The 22,462-nt window shown below is 38.7% G+C and overlaps 1 protein-coding gene across 7 annotated transcripts in view; it reads left to right on the plus strand.

The window, feature by feature from the left end:
* The window catches only part of FAM169A (family with sequence similarity 169 member A), a 125,968-nt gene that overhangs the window by 51,786 nt on the left and 51,720 nt on the right, over positions 1-22,462 (plus strand). The window contains exons 1-2 of one of the 7 annotated variants that reach the window (XM_081053456.1): positions 20,737-20,753; positions 21,355-21,448. The exons of 1 other annotated variant lie outside the window; for it this stretch is intronic. Coding sequence is in view for 1 of the 6 variants with exons in the window: in XM_081053454.1 (XP_080909580.1) it covers positions 20,865-20,870 (6 nt within the window). In the remaining 5 variants the exon portion in view is untranslated. Of the gene's footprint in view, positions 1-999; positions 1,129-19,974; positions 20,397-20,434; positions 20,754-20,849; positions 20,871-21,026; positions 21,045-21,354; positions 21,449-22,462 lie in introns of those variants that run through there. 5 more of the 7 variants (XM_081053455.1, XM_081053458.1, XM_081053459.1 and 2 more) reach the window with 5 other exon arrangements.

Here is a 22,462-nt window from a genome sequence, read left to right on the forward strand (position 1 = left end):
CATATGGCAATCCCTTTCATTGCCTCCCCAGGACACTGCTCCATCCATTACTGTTTCTTTCATTTCTGTCATCAGTCAATCTCTCCCTCTCCACTGGCTTCTTTCCCTTAGCTTATAATTGTGTCCAAGAACTTCCAGCTTGGCAAACTGACTGGCCAACTTGGGCTTCATTCCCTGGATTCTGATCTGACTTTTTGGCACAGAATATTTTTGGAATGACATCCACTGCTAATGAGTCCTCTTTAGGCCCAGCTCCAGGACCTCCCACGTGAGGGTACTTATCAGGTACTCTGTGCACTGCAGCTTGGGGCATGTAAAGCCATCCCTACCTGCAGTGATGGGCATTAGAAGTCAGAAGTACAGCAACTGCAAATAACAAGAAAGAGAAAGAAGAGTCAAGGGTGACACCAAAATATGGCAGGGACATGATAAATTTAGCTTTAAAAATATTGAGTTTAAAGCTAATAGAATTGGATAGTAATCAGGGTAAAGTGGACAGATTAATCATGATCCAGAAACAATGAAATATAATGGGAAAGATTTTGGAGTTTATACTAGATTCATAGTCTAGCTCTACCAGTTACTAATTAAATGACCATTGGCAAGTTACTTAACTTCTCTGAGATTCTGTTTTCTCATCTGCAAAATGGGGATTGCACCGCGATTAGCAAGCAGGCATAACAAAGTTGAGATATTGCCAGGCAATCCGATAGAACAATGTGGCAATAGTGTGAAGACTACATTAGAGATATCAAGATGGCACATCAATATCCTGATTGCAGAAGATCAAGGATGATGAGCTCAAGGGGTACCTGAGGAAAGGAGCAACTAGTGAGAGAGATATGGGACAATTTAGGAAATACTTGGGAGATAGAACTAGCAGGATGCTGTGATTTACTGGTTTGGGGTGTGTATGGCGGGGCCAGATGATTCCAATATTCCACCTGTATGCTTCTGGGTCTCTTTACCATTTTCATGTTGTGCTTTCACTTCCAATAGTCAACAACTGCAAGGAGAGCCAGAAATACCTGGGATTTACACCTCCCTGGGGAGAGGCCTAGCAAATGACTCCTGGTGCAGAAGTACAACCACTCCAGCTTCCTTGCGCCTGGTCCAGATTGCTCTGAGGTATGACTGTCTTCGGAAGCCTCTTAGAGTTGAGCCTAAGTTGCCCTCCACTGGACTTTGATGTCAAATGCTTGCTTTGCTTCTTTCTCTTCCCTGTCTCTCTCCCTGACTCCTTTACTGTGTTTTTCCTGGCAGCATTTCCTAATTAATCATTGTCACATGAATCCACATCTCAGAGTCTGCTTCTAAGACAGTGTGGAAGTCATTAATGCTGCTTGTTCATTTTTCTACTTTCTGTCTTCTGAGCACATGGTAGGGTTGCGCTTCCTGGCCTCCTGTTGCTGGGCAAAGGGGTCAAGTTAGCTCTAGCAGAAGCCATGTGCTTCAAATCACCAGGTTGAAACCCTCTAGAGCTTTTTTCCCTCCATTGTCACCAAAAGTGTTCCACATGGTGGCTGTCTGTCAGCCGGGGACCTAGAGTCAGTGTGACAAAGTGGAACAGGGCCCCAGCTCTGACTCCACAGTCAGAGTGAGAAATAAACTTCAGTTGCATTAACCCACCCAGAGTTAGGGGTTGTTAGCTATGCTGCAATATAATATGGCGTATCCTGACAGATACAGAGGGTGAGAAAAAGAGAAGAGTCAAGGTTGACTAAGATTTCTGCCCTGGGCTATTGGATGGATGGGGTTAACGTTCTTTGGGTTTGGGGAAAGCAAGGAGAAAGAGCTGGGTTTTCTTTGTTTTGTTAGACGGGGAATTAATTGCAGTTTTAGACATTTTGCGTTTGAGATTTTTGTGGAAATCTAAATTGCAGCGTTGAGAAGACAGTTGGTCCTGAATCTCTGGGGAGTGATCTGAGCTGGAGACAGACATTAGGGATGTAAGCAATAAATTGAGAAAATTGGAAATAGAAAACCAGGGCCAAGGGAAAAATAAAATGCATATGTGCTAATGATAAACATTAACACAGATGCTATGATTGAAATTTAAATTGGGCGTTGAGCTTCCTGGCCTGGAAACAAGAGACATGTGTTCTATTACATGGCTCTCACTATTGGAAAGAAATAGGTATATCAGTTCTTTCAAGAAGCTAAAGTTCTGAATGTCCTCCTCCCCATTTCAACCAGAGTAGCTTTTGAATAATATTATCTTAGAGTAAGGATTTCTTGACCAAAAAGGAATTTGGAAAACTATAGGTGATCTTCCCTGAGTATCACTTCTTTGGGCTAGATTTCTGATACAGATTAAATGGCAGAAAATTGAATATATCCTTTTTGAGGAATTCCAAATGGAAGGGAATCCTGGCGGTATCTAGGCAAAGCAGGTTTTTCTCCAGGAAGAAGCTTTGGAATTTCCCCAGTATTTACTTTAGCTATCTAAGTTGTCCCGTGAAGTTCAATTTTGTAGCTTGTAGCCCATCTTGATCTCCAGAGTTTGGACAGTGCTGCTCTGTATTTGCTGGCATCTCCGCTGAAAAGTGACTGCTACTGCTCTTGTAGCCATGAAACTTTCCCAACAAGTATTATAATGTCTTCAGTAGAGCAGAAGGGAATAATTGACCACAGAGGGCCTGGATGTGATTTTAATCACTGTGAATGACATTGCAAGATGACTACAATACTTTACGAATGTGATGTATACAATATTATTTCACAGAACAGCAGATCAGCTCAGTTCACTGAACAGACATTGTCTATGGTAAAACATTCTTATATTTGTTGGGGCGTAGTACATTTTATGAGAGGGAAAGAATAATAATGCTGGAATATATGTAAAATATCAGAATTTGAAAACAAAAATAACCATAGGAAAGAAAATGGGAAAAATTACTAAAAACTTAAAATTAAAATACCTATAAGAACCACCAATATATGCTCGATAAATGCCATGATTAGTCTTGTTTTCTAGTTAAATTAAGTGAACTAACGCATATTTTTGGTACTCATGATAATGTCTAGAAAATCAACCACCATCCTTTAAAATACAGATGCAATGATCTAAGTATTTTCCTTATTCTCCCAATTATAATGAGTTCCTGAGTACTTGATGGGAAACTTTTCAGTTGCAAAAACAGTTATAGAATGAGCAAAGTATAGTACAAGTATGAAAAGCCAGTGTTGGGCACAAGAAGCACAAACCATAGAAGAAAAGATTAACAAATGTACACATGAAAACTAAAAGTTTCTAGTCATTTGAAGGTACTATAAAAATAATCAAAACTTATTTTCATCAAAAGACACGGAAAAATAATAAGTATTTGTGTAGTGCTTCCTATATGCCAAACACTGTTCTAAGAATATTTGCATGTATTAAGATGTTTAATAATATTATCTTCATTTTACAAATAAAGAAATTGAGGCACAGAGAGATTTATTTTTTATTTATTTATTTTTTAGACTTTATTTGTTTTATTTATTTTTTTATTTTTCCCCCTTTCTTGCGTTTTAAGTAAAAAAACAAGTTGTGGACCAGGAGAATATACCCAACACACACACACACACACACACACACACACACACACACACACGGAATTCTGCAAAACAATAAATAGAATAAAAACAACCCCATAGGAAAAAAATGGGCAAAGGGTATGGACAGAAGAGAGACCCACGCAGTCAATAAATGTAAAAAGATGTACTATCTCAGTAGTAATCAGAGAAATGCATAGGAGAACAATCATGAGATAGCATTTCCATTGAAACCAACAGGAAAATATTTTAGATTGACAATATCAAGTGTTGGTAAGAATGTAGGATGGAGCATTATTACACTGGTGGTGGCAGTATAAATGGGCACGAGCCTTTATGATTCCATAATTCTCCTCCTAAGCATATACCCTAGAAAATTCAAGCTCATAAGCACAGGAGACATGGACGAGAATGTCCACTGAGCAGTGCTGATAATAACCAGCTACTGGAAACCATCTGAATTTCTACCAACAGGAGATCAACTATAATTGATTCATATGCTAGATAATCTAAAAATGAATGACGTGTACCTGCCAGCCTGTGTCTCTGGGCACATCCTCTCATGCTCCCCACTGCTTCCTGGGATTTCCAGATCCTTCTGTTCACATGGTCTTACTGTGAATAAGGCAAATACAGTTAATTGTGTTTGTATTTATTAAATTACAGTTCTTTGCATAGTCTCTCCCTGAAATTGACCAACATCACTTCCTCCTTTGTTTTTGAAATGAAAGAGTTCCTAAATTCTTCAGTCACATTTTTTACACCATTGTTGGTCTTTCTCCTCCAGAGGGTTAATCATACCCGTGGTGTGCGGCTTGCTCCTTTTGTCCTGTGGCAGCCTTATTGCTGAATCACTGAGTGGGAGACATCTCCTTATGGACACAATGTAGAAAAAACAATCTTGGAAGTGCTGAATTTTAAAAGATGATTAGAGTTTGCCTTGCGGACTGTGCCAGATTAGGGTGTTCCAGCTTGAGGAATGGAAATATGTGAAAGCAGAGGTGTGGAATAGCTGGCCTTGGTCAAAGGACTTTGAGGTGTTTATGAAGCTCTCAGTGTGATGACACTAGTGTCAAGGCCAAGTTCTAACAGAGGAGTGTCGGTCTGGAATAGGGAGGGCTTTCTCTCTTGGGAGTAGGGTAGGGAGCACATAACACAGGCATTCATCTTGTGTTCACCATCTGCATGTTCACCATCTTGCTTTCACAGTGCTTTCCCTAAGGTCTTCCATTATGTCCATAACAAGTGTGCCAACATATAAATCTTGAAAATTATTGCTAAAAGGACTCAAGTTTTGAAGAATGTACTCAAGAGTCACACTCTTCCTTTTGCTCCCATACTGTAGATCTTTCTAAAAAGTGGCCAAAGTGACTGAAGAAGAGGCTGGAGATGCAGGAAGGCAGTGGCCTGACCACATTGGGGTTGGGACAATATGCCAAGAGCTTGGACTTAACCTGATATATTCATATAATGGCAGTCAGCAAAGGAGCACTTCATTTGTGAATTCAAGAAACCTACACATCTTTGAGAGTAAACACACATGCCCACATACATATAAACATATATGTGCATGTATAGATACACTCTATTTAGAGACATTAGACAGATTCTCTATAAATATATCATTATATATATATATATACACATATATATATACACAAACAGTTGTTTAGTTTACTATACTCACACATATGGTAGGTATACACACACAAATATATGTAAATACATATATATATATACACTCTGGTATGTATTTATAGGAGGTCTGACAATTAAGTTCAGGAACTTGTTGCAACTATATTGCTAACCTTTTCTGATATCAGAGGGATTATTCATTATGAATTTGTACCAACTGGACAAACAGTTAACCAAATTTACTATTTGGAAGTGCTGAAAAGGCTGCGTGAAAAAGCGTGAACTTTTTGCCCACAATTCATGGCTCTTGCATCACGACAATGCACCAGCTCACACGGCACTGTCTGTGAGGGAGTTTTTAGCCAGTAAACAAATAAGTATATTGGAACACTCTCCCTACTCACCTGATCTGGCCCCTAATGACTTCTTTCTTTACCCGAAGATAAAGGAAATATTGAAAGCAAAACATTTTGATGACATTCAGGACATCAAGGGTAGTACTACGACAGCTCTGATGGCCATTCCAGAAAAAGAGTTCCAAAATTGCTTTGAAGGGTGGACTAGGTGCTGGCATCAGCACATAGCTTCCCAAGGGAGTACTTCGAAGGTAACCATAGTGATATTCAGCAATGAGGTATGTAGCACTTTTTCTAAGATGAGTTTGTGAACTTAAGTATCTGACCTCGTATATAAATAATATAGTGTTATACATGTATGTATTTATATATGTATATATGCATGTAATATACATATATACTGTATACAGAGAGAAACAAATAGAAAGAGGCAGACAGATGGAGAAACTGGATGGATACCTACCTCAACTATTAACAGTGGTTACCTTTAAGGACTGGATTGGCAGGGGATTGTCACTTCCTATTTTATACTCTTCAGTATTGTTTGAATTTGATACAAAAGCATACATTGATTTTGTAATATAAAAATCTAAAAAAAACCCATCAAAATTTAGGGAATTTTATGCAGATACAGGCTAATAAATATAAAATTTTAATGAAATACCAATGTTTTATGAAAATAAGAGAGCAGTGGTGTGGGGTGAGAGGTTAGCAGCAGATCCCGGAAAAAATGAAGTGTGAATTATATGCATTTTCACTACTTGAGCTTTGCTCCTACTTTTTCCAGACCTGGAATCTGCCCCCCACCCCAACCTCTACCCCTGCTGAAATTCTACTCGTCCTTCAAAGCTGAGTTCGAATGCTGGTTTCTCCATAAAGCACCTCCATTCCCAGCTTCCTCGTCAGTTACCTTCTCAGTGTTCCTATGGCACCTTCTTTCTTCAAGTATGGTATTTCTTTCGGCCTTGTCCTATCACTAGTTATTTATATCTCTCAACCAGAGCTTTGAGGGAAGACCCATTTCTGTAGCCATAAAAAAAAAAAAATCTCACAATTCTAGCACAAGACTTTCCATTTCATAGATTCTTGATAAATGCTCTTTAAATGAAAATCATTCAAAAGAACCATATATTTAGATACAAGAATTTTAAAGCTATACTTTCCTTTTTTCTTTTGTTGATGTCACTTATCATAAATTACAATCTTTTCCTAATTTCGTTACAGTTAAATAGAAAAAAAAACTTATAATAACTACATACCAAAAAAAAGTTATTTTTCTAAACAGTGTAATTTGATGTTCTACATATCGTCATCTACTTAATGGGATTTCATCCTTGTCTGCCTGTAAGAATCATCTGAAATTTTTTCAAAAATACAGTTCCCATATATCATATATTTGAAAGTTGCTAAGAGAGTAGACCTTAAAAGTTCTCATTGCAAGAACAAAAGTTGTAACTGTGCACGGTGATGGGTATTAACTAGACTTATTGTGGTGATCATTTCTCAATATATACAAATATTGAATCATTATGTTGTATACCTGAAATTAATATACTCTTATATGTTAATTATATTTCCATTAAAAACAAACACAGTTCCAGAACCACTTCCACACATTTTGGTTCAGTTGGTCTGAGATGGAGTCTAGGCCCTTGGTTTAAAAGCATGGCCAGGGTTGCAGTTTTACTGATCTAGTCCATTGACTTATGTCCCAAGGGCATTTCCTTTGAAATCCTTTACTAGAGAGAGAGATCAAAGACTTTACACAGATTCACTTGAGATCAATCTCATTTAGCCATCTGGCTGACTCTCTGAATCACCGTCATGAACATCGGAATTCTAGCAATATTTAAACATCCCAATCCCACCACCCCTTTTCTCCCCACCATCACACACACAGGTCAAGAGCTTTATTCTTACTTTACTTTTTAAAATACATTTGACAAATTTTAATGAATTTTGTCATTTTGCTTTTACAGTTCACTGTGTCTTAAATAATCTTTCCAACTTTATGGCTTCATATTTTTTAAAAAATATACTTTACGTATAGATATGGGTGTATTGCATATATGTAAGCACACGGGTGTATCCCTACATTCATTGTTCTGCACCTTGCTTTTCTTTTTCCTTCAAACATATAGAAGAATATTTATAAAAAATGAATAGTCAATAAATAAAAGCATAAATCCAAATAGCCAATAAACATGAAAATAGTCTCAGTCTCATTGTAATTAGGAAAATGCACGTTCAAACCATTATAATAATACACTTAACATTTACCAGCTTGTGAAAAGTTTAAAAGTCTGACAAGGGGGGAATATGGAGCAATGGAATGCTACAATACTGCTGATTTGAGTATCAATACCACCACTTTGGAGAACAAGTTGGTAGTATCGAATGTGTTAGTCAGCCATTGCCATAATAATGCTATGTTAAAAAAACAAAAACACTCCAAGTAGGCAAAGATTTCTTAAACAGGACACAAAAGAAAAATGAAAAGCAATGAAAGAAAATTTTGATAAATTGAACTTCATTACACTATTAAAATAGTGAAAAGAGAATCTACAGACTAGGAAAAGACATTTGCCATAATGTATCCTACAAAGGACTTGTATCTAGAACACATAAAGAACTCCTACAAATCAATAAGAAAAAGACAAAAAATTTAAAAATAAACAAAGATACGAACAGGCACAAAAGAAGGTATTCAAGTGACCAATAAGCATATAAAAAGATGTTCCTCAAAGATATAAATGGGTTGATAGTAAAAGGACGGAAAAGACATACCATGCAAACAGCAAAAGAGAAGTAGAGTGGCTATACTAATATCAAAGTAGACTTTAATACAAGGAAATTTACTAGAAATAAACGGGGATATTTTATAATGAAAAGGGTCAGGAAGATACAACAAATATACATATATATTTAAGTAAAACTGAGCCAGCCCCAAAGTACAATGAAGTAAAAGTTCATAGAAGTGAGTAGAGAAATAGTCAATTCAGTGATAACAGTTGGACTTGAACACTGAACTTCCAATAATGCATACTTATAGAGTAAGTAGAAAGAAAAGCAGTGAGGAAATAGAAGACTTCAACTACACTACTTGTCCAATAGACTGAACAGACATATAGAACAGTTCACCCCAAAACAGCAGAATATACATTCTTCTAATTGCACGTGGAATGTTCTTCAGGATAGACTATGTTTTAGGCCATAAATAAATCTCAATAAATTGTAAAAGATTGAAATCATACAAAGTATGTTCTCTGATGACAATGGAATAAAATTAGAAATTCATAACAAAGAAATGTGGAAAATTCAGAAATTTGTGAAAATTAAACAACATATTTATAAATAACCAATGGGTCAAAGAAGAAATTTTAACATAAATTTGAAAATCCTTGGAAGTGAATGAAAACAAAAATAAAACATACCAAAACTTATGATATGTAACAAAAATAGTGCTAGGAGGGAAATGTGTATCTGTTAACACCTGCATTACAAAAGAAGAAAGGGCCACTGGAAACTGTGCCCTCCTTAAAAAAGAAAACAGAAAAAAAGAAGGATCTCAAACCAATAACCTAAACTTCTACTTTAAGAACCTAGAGAAAGAAGAGCATACTAAAAACTCAACACATGAAAAATAAAGATTAGAGTGAAAATAAATGAAACCGAGAAAAGAAAAATAATAGACTATCAACAAAACCAAAAATCTGTTCTTTATAAAGAACAACAAAACTGATAATCCTTTAGATAGACTGCCCATGACAAAAAGAGAGAAGACTCAAGAGACGACTCAAATTACTAAAATCTGGAGTAAAAGGGTCAATGACTATTGACCCTACAGAAATCAAAATGATAATAAGGGAATACTATGAATAAGTATGTAAACAAATTAGATAACCCAGATGAAATGGACAAATTCCTAAAAATACAAACTACCAAAACTGACTCAAGAAAAAAATAGAAAGTGTAAGTAGACTGATAACAAGTACAGGGATTGAGTTAGTAAACAAAAACTGCCCACATAAAAAAGGCCCAGGCACAGACAGCCTTCACTGCTGAATTCTTCCAAACATTTAAAGAATTTACACTAATGCTTCTCAAACTCTGCCAAAAAATACAGTGAAAGTATTTCCCAACTCATTCTATGAGTTCAGTATTACTCTGATAATAAAGCCAAACACATTGCAAGAAAAGTATAGATCAATGTCACGAACATGGGTACAAAAAGCATCCAGCATCATATGAAAAGGATTGTACAAGAGACAACAAAAACAACAAAAAGGATTATATAATACAAGTGGGATTTATCCTAAGAATGTAAGGTTGATTCAACATATGAAAATCAATCAATGTAATACATCATATCAATAAAGGAAAACCACAGGATCATCTCAATAGAGAAAAGAACATTTGACAAAATCCAACACACTTTCATGACAAAAAACACTCAACAAAATAGAATACAAAAGAACTTTCTCAGTCTGATAAAGAGCACCATGAAAAACCCATAGAACACACAAAAGAATCCACCAAAATCTATTAGAACTGAAAAACAAGTTAAAGTGGCAGGATACAAAAATCAATATATAGGGGTGGCTGGATGGCTCAGTTGGTTAGAGAGCGAGCTCTCAATATCAAGGTTGCAGGTTCAATTCCCTCTATGGGAGGGTGGGCTGTGCCGCCCTGAAACTAAAGATTGAAAACAGCAACTGCACTTGGAGCTGAGCTGAGCCCTCCACAACTAGATTGAAGATCAATAACTTGGAGCTGATAGGCCCTGGAGAAACACATTGTTCCCCAATATCCCCCAATTAAAAAACAACATATATATATATATATATATATATATATATATATATATATATATATATATATATAAATCAGTTGTATTTCTATACACTAGCAAGGAATAATCTGAAAATTAAATAAAAAAACAGTTTCACATGCAACAGCATCAGAGAGAATAAAATAGGAATAAATTAAGGAAGTTCACGACTTGTACACTTGTACATTGTTTAAAAAAAGTAAAGATCTAAATAAATGAAAAGACATCCAGGATTTATGTGTTGGAAGAGTTAATACCATTAAGATGACAATACTTCTCCAATTGAATGTCAACTGTAATTGAAAAAAAGTTTTAAATAAAAATTTTTAAAATGAGAAAGAAAACCCCGAAACCAATAAAACACAGATTCATCGCTCCCATTCTAGAACTTCTGGATTGGAATCTTTAGGGACAAGACTCAGGACTCTGTATTTTAACTCTGAAGCTGGAGGAGCACAGGGATCCTGGACCACACTGAAGGCGTCGTTCCACCCCACCCCCACCTCAGCGCTAATCAGTTCCAGTGCTGCACTTTCAAACCAAAGCCGGGCTGAAAATTTGAGAGACATTGTGTATTGTTTCAGCCTTGATGTGGGGGAAGGAGAAGACTGTCCCTCTTCTAAGCCTTGGCAGGACATGCCTTTCAGAGCTGGATGTGCTTTATTTGGATTGAAAGTTCATCTCTTTTTGCTCTTTTCCAATATAAAAGAAATCAAGTGTTTTGCTTGATCATTTTTAAATCTTGTCATCCTCGTTGAGTTGGAGTGTTCAGAGTTTCTCAAGTTTTTGTTTGCTTGAGTTTTGGTTTTGAAGGTAGAGTAAAGGAGTCTTTGCTTTATGATTTCTTGATTACAACATCTATTGCTTCTGCATGCATATTTTTACTTTGAAAGCATTTGTCGTTCCAGCATTATCTGCAGGACAGAATGTAGCTGTTAATCAAATCCCTTGGTCAGGTGACTAAGCTGACATGAAGAAAGCAAATCGGTAATGTTGCTGCCTTATGCTTTGCAATATTTTTCTAAATCACTAAATGAAGCTGGTGGTGGGGATGGGGGTGTTACACTGCTGGGTAGGAGGGTGAATGGTGTCTGTGTGTGTGATTATAATGCCTCTCTATCTTTAGTAAACACAAGTGTAAGTACTGTATATATTTTGGTCAATATAGTCAACGTCCTCAGAGTGTAGAATGCACCACCAAAACCCAAGATAATGTGCTGAAATTCATTTTCATTTAAAATGAGATATTTTTTTATAAGGCCATATAAAGGGTGATCTCAAATTACCTGGGATCTGTTTTCCAGTATCGAAAATCCCTCACCTAGTAGAGTTAGGACACCTTACTGTAGTAGGATACTTTGTTCGGTTAAAAAAAGTACTTCTTCAAATAGACGAATTAGGAAATGTTGTCCCTCCCTCTGGCTGGTGAAGCCTAGTTTTAGGGTGCTTGGCTTGGCACACAGAACCCTGGCAGGATCTCAGCCTTTCTTGGGCCCCCACTGGTGGGTGGCCTTGTGCAAGGCCCAGCTGTGTGTGGAGACCATGCAACAAGGACAACATAACCTGTGTCCCCAGGACCTCATTTCATCCATGAATTGACTCTGCTGGGGCAGCGGGCAAGGATTAAAACACAGGGACTCATTATAAGACTAACGGGGCAGAAGTCTTTACCCAATTGTGCAGGAAGAGGACCTGCTCAGTGTCTCCTGGATTGGTCCCCACTTTTTAAACTTGGACATGTTGGCCCTGAGAACTGCAAAACCTCTGGGCACGAATAACTCCATCCAACCCCTTCACAAAGAGACTTGGCCAAACTCTATCATGGTTTCCAGCAGCCTAAGGCTTTGGGATGACCTAGCCCCCTTCAGTTCCTGTCTGGAAAAGCTCAAGGCTGTCAAAAGAATTGCCTTTTGTTCCAGCCAACAGCAGACCAAAGGCTCTTGACCTCCCTTTCTTAGAGCATTTACTTAAAAAAAACCTTACAATTGTAAATCCTTCCTCTGTCCCTTTGAGATATGTATTTATCTCCTACAACCCAGAAGTATCTTTCTCAAAGACCTAAAAGCCATTCCTTTGAAATGTGATCATCAGGAAGGATAGGGCTTCTGTCTTCCAGTCTCTGTGGGAAGGCAGAGACCTAACTTGGATAAATTCCACTTAACAGACACAGATGGCTTAAATCACACTGATATTAATCAACCCTCTTACCTGCTCTTCCTAACTTTTCACTTTTCTAACTCTGCTCTAACTTCTTCCTTTCGTTCCCTCTCTATACTCCCTCATTCTATTTTTAAAACACCCAGTTGTCACTACACAAGTCAGAATTGAGTTCAGCTCATTTTCCTACTGTGGTAGTTACTGACTATTTGTCTTTACCCCTTTTAACTAGTTTGTGGCTTTGTTTATCTGATAGTTCTACCAATCCTTAAACCTGCTTATTTCTATAAATATAACTTGCTACATATTTTTCCATGCTGCTACCTAGTTCCCATAAGTATAATACTTAATCACTGCATATCGCGGGTTATTTGCCATAGATTCGTTAACCAAAAATCCATTACATTTTTTCTTATTATAAAAAAACAATATGTTCATCATGAAAAATGAGAAAAATATTATAAACAAAATACAAAATTACTACTGTGTTTCCTCGAAAATAAAACCTAGCTGGACAATCAGCTCTAATGCATCTTTTGGAGCAAAAATTAATATAAGACCAGGTCTAATATAACATAATATAATATAATATAATATAACATAATATAAAACCGGGTCTTATAGTAAAATGAGACAGGGTCTTATATTAATTTTTGCTCCAAAAGATGCATTAGAGCTGATCGTCCGGCTAGGTCTTATTTTCAGGGAAACATGGTATGAGACCTGGTCTTATTTTACTATAAGACCGGCTCAATATAATATAATATAATATAATATAATATAATATAATATAATATAATACCGGGTCTTACATTAATTTTTGCTCCAAAAGACACACTAGAGCTGATTGTTCGGCAAAGTCTTATTTTTGGGGAAACACGATATCCAGTAATTCTACTACCCAATCTTTCTAATCCATTTTCCAACTTTTGGTGTTAACATTTTGATATATATCTTTATGGTCTATATATCCTATGAATATATCTGTCTAATTAAGCATAATTTTTAAAGCAAAAGTGGGATGATACTTTTTAAACATGTGTGTTTTCTACTTAATATTTTCTCATGTCATTAAATAGTGTTCAGAAATGCGATTTAAAGACTACACAACATTCCATTTATGGGTGTACTGACATTTAACTACTTTGTTGGGCTTCTCCACTTTTTCCCCACCACCAATATTTTCCTATTACAAACAATATTGAAATCATCTTGTAGGCATATCTTTGTGCTCACCCTTAATTTGTTCCTTTGGATGAGTTCTGAGGGAGGGTTTAACTCCACTGATGACTCAACTCCCTCTTTCTCTCGTCTTCTATGATACCACACTCTGCTTTTCCTCTCTGACCATGTCTCTGCTTCCCCTGCAGATCTTCTTATGGTCCCTGTTACATTTTGGCTGGGCCTGTGCTTTTTCCTCTCATTCTCCCTAAGCAAACTCGCTCAAGCAAAGTCATTCCATGACTTCAATGACAATCTCTGTGCTGAAGACTCTCCATCTATCCCTTCTAGATATCTCTCTTGAGCTCCAGTTTGTAAAAATCTCACTATATCAGACGTTCCCACTTGGATGTCTCACAGCAGGTAAAACTCAACATAGCCAAAATGGAATTCATGATTTTACCTCCTAAATCCTCATTTTTTAGTAGTTCCTATTCCAGTAAGTAGCACCACCGTCTACCAGTGGTTCAAGCCAGAAACCTGGTGGTCTTGCTTGTCTTTTCCATTATATTGCACATTATGCCAAGTTTTGAGCTTTAGAATTCATTTACTTCTTTCATCCTCACAGTGTCCCTTAGACAAGATGGTCATCTCTCACCTAGATTAATTAATGAGTTCCATAACTGGTTCCCTGCCTTCAGTCTTATTTTCTTCAATTCATTTTCCACCTGGCAGCCTGAGAAAATTTGCCAACATGCAAATGTGGTTATGACGCTGTGAAAGTTAACTTCCTTAAATGGCTCTCCATGGCCTTCGGGATTGAGTCTACATTCCTTATCATGGCTGAGCAGTACTTTTAAAAAGAATAACTGGTCCTGCCTGTTTCTCCAGCCTCATCTCTTGATATGCCACACTCTGCTGAAAAGCCCTAGTTGTCTCAGTTTTGCCTGTCAGCCATTGTTCTACAGTCCACATCCACACTTCTTGTTGGCTCTGCCTGACCCATTCATCATGTTATCACACCACAGGGTCAATCTAGCCCAGTGCCCAGCATAATAGACATTTCAAAAAACATGTGGAGTTAATAAATAGATAAATATTGGGTGAGAGGGTGTTAATATAAATATTTCCTAGAAGCTGGATATATACTAATTGAGAAGCAGTAGAGTTAAATTTGTTGTCTAGTATCTAAAGTCTACAGAAACTCAGAACAATGGTCAAATTCCTGCTCCACCACCTTGGATCAGTTTCTTCACCTCTCTAAACTTCAGTTTTCTCATCTTTGAAATGAGGGTATAGTATCACCTCAAATAGATACTGTGAGGATTAAACAAGGAAATTTAAGTAAAATATTTAGTACAATGTCTGGCATATAACTGTTCAATAAATATAATCCAGCAACAATGACAATAGTGGTCATGATACACTACCTCCAGATGGGTGTCCCATTTTGCATGCTATGCTATTAGAGAGCGTGTGGCTGTTGCGATAATCCTTGCCAGTTGCTATTAGCAATTAAAAACAATACCTTTATTGCCTACAATAAGATAGGCAAAAATTTTGTACTTCTTTGATTAACAGTATATACCTATTGCTAGATATTTATGGGATTAATACATTTTGGTTTTCTTTAAAAAATTGCTTCAATGACATTTTCATGCACATAACTTTTTTATCCTTCTTAAAAGTTTCCTTCAGAAAATTTCCAGTAGTATTATGGGTAACACATTCACATTTTCATCAATTTTTATGTGTACTGGCAGGTTGCTTTCTATATAGATTATTCTAATTTTAGGATCCCTCTTTATATACTGATTCTTCTATTTGATTTTTATTAAAAATGAAAACCATAATCATACTTTTTTGTGTATTCTTTATGTAATTGGCATGGTAATAACTTTGGCCAGTAACTTATTTCTAAACTACTACAGCTATCTGTCAACCTTTCTCAGAGTGATATTAGAGACTTACTGAGGTGGTGTGTGAAATGTGGAACTCCAATACATTGTATGAATAAATATAAGATTCTTTTCCTAGTTAGGAATTGATGTGTTTTCTTCACCAAATACTAGGTGGTAAGTCACAGAGAGCACTGATTTCTGCAAAGTTCAATGACTTAAGACAGCAGCAAAATCAAAGAATAGCATCTACATAATACAGTATGTATAGTATAGTCTAGTGTTCTTGTTTTCTAGCTGTATCAAGGAGACAGGGTCTAATTTTGAATTTTAGGATTGCATTTGTTGACAAATAACATAGATGAAGGTAGGTAGTGTGGAATTCGTGTGGCAGCTACATAATGTCATCATGGTCCCAGTTTCCTTCCTATCTTTTAACTCTGGCATACTTAGTACACGGATTTCATTCTCATCGTCTGCTCATGGTTACAAGATGGTTGATCCCAAACATAAGTCCTCCTTCTGAGTAGGAATAAGAAAAAAGTACCAATAGCAAAAGGCAAAGAGATAGCCAAGTCTGTCCTTTTTTATCAGGAAAACAAAAGCTTTCTTGGAAGTCATACCAAATAAGCGTCTGCTTACATCTCATTGACCAGAATAATCATATGGCTATTTCAGCTACAAGAGGAGTCTGGGAGAAAATAGTTTTAGTTGGGCACAGTTACCATCCTGAACAAAATTGGGTCTGTCAAAGAAAAGGGTGGAATGGATATTGACTAGGCAGTATCTGCCATCGATGTAAATATGTATGTAATTTTTCATTAGTAATATAAAAAAATGCCACACATTATTTCTCTTAACTCCAAACTAAACCTACCAAACACTTTGTCTTTGAACTTCTATCTCATATAAAATTAAACCAAACCAGAAGAAACAAATGTAACCCAGCTTCTCAAACCTGTTATTTCTCTTGTTCTTCAGGGTTGTGTGTGTGTGTGTGTGTGTGTGTGTGTGTGTGCATAGTGTCACTCAGGAATTTAAAATGTGCAGATAGTAGTAGTGTTTAACAAAGAAAACCCTGTCAATACTGTTTTTAATCCCCAAAGCATTCCTGTGACATATTTTATATACAGAGGAAGATACAAAGCATTCTAGAATACGGAGTCCCTTTTCTTCTAGTGTGAGTAAAAAATATTGCCTCCATTATCAGGTAATTAGTTAACTAATTGGATAATATTTTAGATCTAGAAGTACCTGGGCTGCTTCAGTCATTAAAACCTTCTCACTGTGATTTTATGAATTTAAAATATATATTGTATATACTGGATCCCAATTCTGCCCATTTAAGTCTCATGGAGGGTCAAAGATGGTGAGGGATCTTTTTTAAGGAAACGTGTTTCTTCCATTCACTAAATATTCATAAAACTTATAATTGTGCTCCAGAACCTGAAAAAAACTTGGAGAGCAATTATCCTTAAAAGATGTGAAAAGGTTTTTTTTTTTTAATTTATTTTCAGAAATTAACAGCTTACATATACAATTTTGCTTAACGTATATTGGAGGAAGTCATATGAGTTTTCTTTCTAACTTAAGCGTTTAATTCTCTCTTTGTGTTCAGGAAAATAATACTAGATATAAGAAATCATTTAAACATGAAGTCATGATTTGGTATGATTTAGAGCTTCAAAAGCAAAATTTAGTCATGTGGCATAGGATTTTGTGCCCATGAAAGGCTGTATAGAATACTAATTAAGGGAGTGTGCTCTTGAGTCAAACTGGCAGAATTATTAGCTGTGTGACTATGAGCAAATTATTTAGCTTCTCTGTGTGCTTCAAGCTCCTCTTAGGTAAACTGGGGATAACATTAGTGTGTACCTGGAAGGATGGTGATAGGGATTAAATATGAGTTTATTTCCACAAAGAAGTTAGTAGACTGCCTGACAGTTTGTTACCAGTAAAACACATTAACCATTATTTAGCCATTAGAAATTCCTCTTTTCCACAGTAATTTAAGGGCTCTTTTCTGGGTCATTTGTACCAGCAACCTCCAAAATCCAGTGTTGTGGCAAACGTCTCTAAGACAGTCCCACTCCGCTTTTAACATATACTAAAAATGCAATGAGTATTCAACATGTTTCCTTCTGCTTATAACTTAAATAAAGCCAGCATATGCAACAAAAACCAAAGCAGTAATCTTTTACTCTGTGAAAAGCGGGCATAAGTGGAGCCATTTTAAATGGAGTCAAGGCAGCCATTCCAGAGGAACTGCATTGCACGTCTTATTCCTTGAACATTTGGAATGTTTGAACTGGGCAAAATAAACTTTGGACTGGGCCTAAAGCAGCATTGTATCCTAAACAACTGTTTGCAAAGATAACAAGAAAGCAGACTTCCTGACTAGCAGGACTGATAATTAAAGACATTCTTTAGAATCAGTAAACAGCCTGTATAGCTAAAGAATGACATAGCTTATTAGCACCAATAGAAATTCCTTCTTTCTATTCATGTAATTATTTCCCTTCCTTTTCTCATAAAACCCCCTTTGCCTTCACTCCATAATCGAAATACTATTTAGGTTTCTGCCTGAATTAGTGCTTCTGGAATAGCTATTTTTTGATCTCAAATAAAAGCTTGTTGCCTCTCACTTTGGATTTTTGTTTTTAAGATTAACAATCCTCTACAAAACTTTTTAGACAAAAGGCTCAAAGTATATTTCAAAATATTTTGGTAGCAATTTATAGTATATGTTGATCTGATAAAGACCCATTTTTTGGTTGACCACTAAGAGCTCATGGATCTTCAGAGTATGGGTAAACACACAAGCAAAATTTAATGTATCTCAGCCAAAGAGGGAGGTAAATGGTGATTTTTTTTTTTCTTTCTCAAACATTCAAAGCCACATCATGTTGCAAGTAGAGAAAAGAGAATGAAGCCAGAGTGTCCCTGGGGACACTCTGGTAGGAAACAGCACATAGGTAGGAAACAGCACTTCTTCTGTAGGTGTCAGCAGGTAGGATCCTTGTCACGGGGAGAGAGCTGGGTTTAGGGGCCTGGATGGGGCCAGTGGATCCTAGTTCTGATTCCTACCAGAATGGCCAGACATTTGGGAGACAGGCCTCCCAGGTACAAGTACCCAAAGACTAAAATAGCTAAAAGCTAATTTCACTCATGCATTTCAAATATTATAAACGAGTTGCATGGCTAGCTTTGTACTAAGGCGTAAAGCTTCAACACCTGTAGCATCTGGTAGCTGAAAAAAGAACATCTTCTCAAAATGGCAATTTTTTGGGATTACCCTGGGGACTCCTACTTACATTCGTCTCTAGAAATATAAATTCAAAAGTTATATAACTTCCCTCCTCCCTCCCTCTCTCACTTCAAGGTTTGCTATGGATAAAACCCAACTATATTCAAAATTCCAGCTCAGTTAAATCTAGTTCATTGCTAAGATCCACTAAACATGGTAAATGTTTAATGTATAACACTTAAGATTGCTGCTAATTAAATATTACAAATCAAACATAACAGATATTAGGTTGATTCTTATGAGCAACTTGAGGCAGAAAAGTCTATTATTTTTTTAAAAGTCTGGATCAAATAAATCTCTATAACAAACATTCTATTAAGTGTTTATTGATCTCATTGATCATTAGTAAATTAGTGAAAGGTTGATACTGTGATTGCTAAATAATTCCGAGGAATGAAAGAAGAGATTTCAATTTATTGGGTGAGCTGAAAACAATGCCATGGCTCTGGGTTGATGAGTTTATTTTGCAGAGTTTATGTACTATAAAACGAAGTCTTAAAATAACAAATACAATAGTCTTCCTTAACACATTTATGAAACATATTTAAACCATGGCATGCATTACTTTTAAGAAATCTACCATGCTTTAAATATTTGAGAGCTTATTTTTTTGTTCTTTGGAGTGTAATTTGCCAAGACAACCCTGGGCGTGAAGGCAGATGAAGCGAGTTGGGGAGGAAAGGGGAGGAAAGGAGGGTGGAGCCGCAGTCCTCGTGGGTCAGGGTTAGTTTGTGTGTACTGGATTCTGGAAACGGTAAACTGAGGAATTTGGAGGTTCCTTGTTCTGTCAAGATGGAAGTGCAGGCTCTCGTGCGTGTCCAGATGGCGCATGGAATGCTCGACTTCCCTTCCGTCGCCTCTTCCTCGGTGGCAGTGGGTTTAGGGAGGAGGTGGCAGGCCGGAGGCCGGCGGCCCCGTCCCGGTCCCGAGGCCAGGGGGTCTCGCCCACCGTGGGTAAATTCCCGGAGGGCCGCGCCGGGGTGTGCACCCAGGCCTGCGTGGACGTTGAGTGACAGGCACTTTCCGCGTCGTCGTCCCCGCAGCCTCCCCGCAGCTCACCCGCACCTAGTTTGTATCTAAGCCAAGGTCACTCTTTAATACCGAGACGTAGCCCTGAGCTGGGGAGTCGCGCTCCCGTGTGCGGCAGCCGGGAGGAGGGAGGGGACGCGGTGGCGCCCCCCGCGGCTGGCGGAGCCCACACCTGCCCCGCGGCAGACCCGGGGGGGGCAGGGCGTCGTCCCCCGCGCGAGGAGGGGCCGCGCGGGCGGGGGGATTCGCGGGGGGCGCGGCGCGGCTGCGGCGGCTCGAGGCGCTGCGGCGAGTGCGTCACGCCGGCGGAGGCGCGGGGGGCTGTGGCCGACCCGCCGAGCGGCAGCCGCGCGTCCGGGGCGAGGGGCAGCGGCGCGGCCGCCCTGGCAGCTGCGAGCGGCGCGGCCGGGGGTCGCCAGCGGGCAGTCGGCGCTCCATTCATTCCCGCGGCTCCGCCTCCTTCCCGGACTCGGGGCGCGTCCGAGGTGAGTGTGCGGGCCGTGCCCGGCGGGGGCGCGGGCGGAGGCCGACGCTGCTCGTCCGGCCCCGGGCCCCTCGCCCCGCCAGCTCCGGCCCCTCACCCCCGAGGGCCCGCGCCGGCGGCCGGCCGGGAGCCCCGAGGGGCGTGGGGCGCGCCAGGTGCGTCGGCCTCCGCGTCGGCGCCACCATTTTGTGTGAGGGAATGCCTCCTCCCCTCCTCCTCCTCCTCCTCCGCTCAGGTCGCGTTCCGTCCCCGGCTGAGCCTCCCGAGCCCCCTCCCCTCCGCTGCTTCCCCACCTGGAGCCTCTCCGCTCGCGTGGATTCCTGGGCTCGGTGGACGCGGACCGGGTCGGGGGCAGAGCGTAAGCGTTGAAGCTCGGGTTACCCCACGCAGGTGGCCCCAGCGATGCCCCGACCCCCTCCCAGACCTTTAACGACTTTTGGAATAGATGTCGTGGAGATTCTCTTCCAGAATGCTGGTCGTTGCAATTTTGTTGCCCATTATGCAATTTTTCGAGGCCTGGTACCCAAGGAGATCGATGGGTGAAGCGTGGGATTGGTCATGGGCTCGGGGATCTGGCTTTCCTGTACTTATTTTTGTCCTTTAGGAGAAATGATGAAGCGTCTTGCTCGCTTTCAGCTTCGGGAGATTGGTATGGATATCCTTATCAGGAGTAGATTCTAGGATGGCCACCTGAGGCCAGCAGGCCCTCTCCCCCTTTGGGAGACCCTTAAACCTCAAGTGCAATGCTCACGTGTGAGGATTTTTGAGGGGGTTGGAGCGGGAGCGACTGGTCACTCAAAGACTCCCAGAAGGAGTTGTGATTGCGATTCAGAACTGTTAGTCATTTTCAAGGGTGTCGAGAATTTGGTAATTCTTGTTTTAATGTATCTCGTTGCAAATGTATGTAAGTACCTAGTGAATTATACTCATGCCATTTATCTTTTATCCCTGCATCACAGACAGGGATTAAAATCTGGAATGGTGGCTGTTGCATAATACATACATTTGGGCCCTGGAGAGAATTCATCAAAATGGATCTGGGTTTGATGTGAGGTATATCATCTGTATTTATTGCACATAAGAGGTACAGATTATCTTTGCAAACTCTATTTTGCTTTTATCCTACAAGAGGAAAGATTTTTCGTGATTAATATGGACCAGACTAAGTTTTTGGGTTTTCTTGCTTTGGTGCGGGGAGAGGACAGAATGAGATGGTGAGAGGAACCTTGGAAAAGTCTATTTGTGATAAGACTTCCAGAACAAACAAAGATACAGTATCACAGTCTTTAATGGAAAGCTTGTATCTTGTCATAGTGGACTCCTGTCTTTGAATTTATGATGAGGATTGGTTTAAGAAACTTAGAAATATTTTATATGAGTAGCAACATTATCCTGCTGCGTGAGTGATTATACCTAAGATACTTTACCTGTGGATTTTAGATCTAAAAAGTTCCAAATTAGTCTGACCTTTGAAATAGTATTCGAATTACTACAAATGGTATTATTTCTCTAATAAAGGTACAATGCACATCAAACAAAGGGCTTACCTGATTTGGAGAAAACAAAATATTTCTAATTAGATGCTTTTGAGAGTAAAATTTCAATATCACCCTCCTTATGAAATTATTCTAAACTTTTTTCTGATTTGTTGAAGAGTCTTCCACTAATTCTCTCTACAGACAAGGGATTCCATATCATGTACCATTCCTAGCAGAAAAGTTATGCCTCTCATTAGTGACATGTTCTGTGTGTGTGTGTGGGGGGATTCTGGAGGTGAAAGGGAACTTGGACATTGAGAGATGAGTCTTGTTTTAGGGAATTTAAGTAAGCAAAGATTGCCTGCTAGGGATTGCAGCTGCCCTGATTGGATCTGTCCTAGGTCCATGGAGAATGAGGTTGTTCTTCCCAGCAAGTACAGTACTGAATCAAACACAGTTCCTACACCTTTACATTGATTCTGTTAATATGTATGTCAGAGAGGTTCACTATTGTATTTAATTGAGTTTGGAAGTGATCTTGGCGTGCTTTTTACCTTTAACATAGCTTGAGATTCTGAGCATTGTTTTT

This window comes from Rhinolophus hipposideros (genome assembly GCF_964194185.1).
Source record: "Rhinolophus hipposideros genome assembly, chromosome: 7".
Lineage (NCBI taxonomy): Eukaryota > Metazoa > Chordata > Mammalia > Chiroptera > Rhinolophidae > Rhinolophus > Rhinolophus hipposideros.